At 53.7% G+C, this 486-nt stretch overlaps 1 protein-coding gene across 1 annotated transcript in view; it reads left to right on the top strand.

Annotated features, from left to right (window-relative positions):
* Positions 1 to 486, top strand: part of CAVIN2 (caveolae associated protein 2) — a gene marked incomplete at its 5' end in the record, with an annotated part of 8,291 nt that continues 7,805 nt past the window's right edge. The window contains one exon of the mRNA XM_009643534.1: positions 1 to 132. Coding sequence (XP_009641829.1) covers positions 1 to 132 — 132 coding nt within the window. The remainder of the gene's footprint in view (positions 133 to 486) is intronic.

The following is a 486-nucleotide window of genomic DNA, read 5'->3' on the forward strand; positions in this document are numbered from 1 at the left end:
TCGCGGAAGGTGTGCGCCCATCCCCGGGCGGTGCGGGAGCGGCTGGAGAGGCAATGCGACCAGGTGCGACGCCTGGAGCAGCATCACGCACAGCTGCTCCGGCGGGACCGCTTCAAGGTGCTCATCTTCCAGGTGAGAGGCCCCGTGGCCACCCTGTGCTCTGTCCCGCACCTTCCTCACGAATTTGGGGTGAGAGCCCGTTTCTGCTAACTCCTAACAAACATGGGGAAAGAGCTGGCTCACTACTAACTCTTAGCAAACTTGGGGGGGAAAAAAAAAAGGCTTTTTGCTTACGTTGTGAAGTTGGGAGAAAAAACTTCTTTCAATCACAGCAAACTTGGGGAAAGAGCAGTCTTTTTTGCTGTTGGCAAACTTGGGGAGGGAGTCCTGTTTTATTCTTCGCAACTGTAGGAGAAACACCCACTTTTAGCAAGCTTGGGGAAAGAGCCTGTTGCTAACTTCTAGCAAACCTTGGGAAAGAGCGGT

This window comes from Egretta garzetta, unplaced genomic scaffold (genome assembly GCF_000687185.1).
Source record: "Egretta garzetta isolate BGI_Z169 unplaced genomic scaffold, ASM68718v1 scaffold297, whole genome shotgun sequence".
In the NCBI taxonomy this organism is placed as follows: Eukaryota; Metazoa; Chordata; class Aves; order Pelecaniformes; family Ardeidae; genus Egretta; species Egretta garzetta.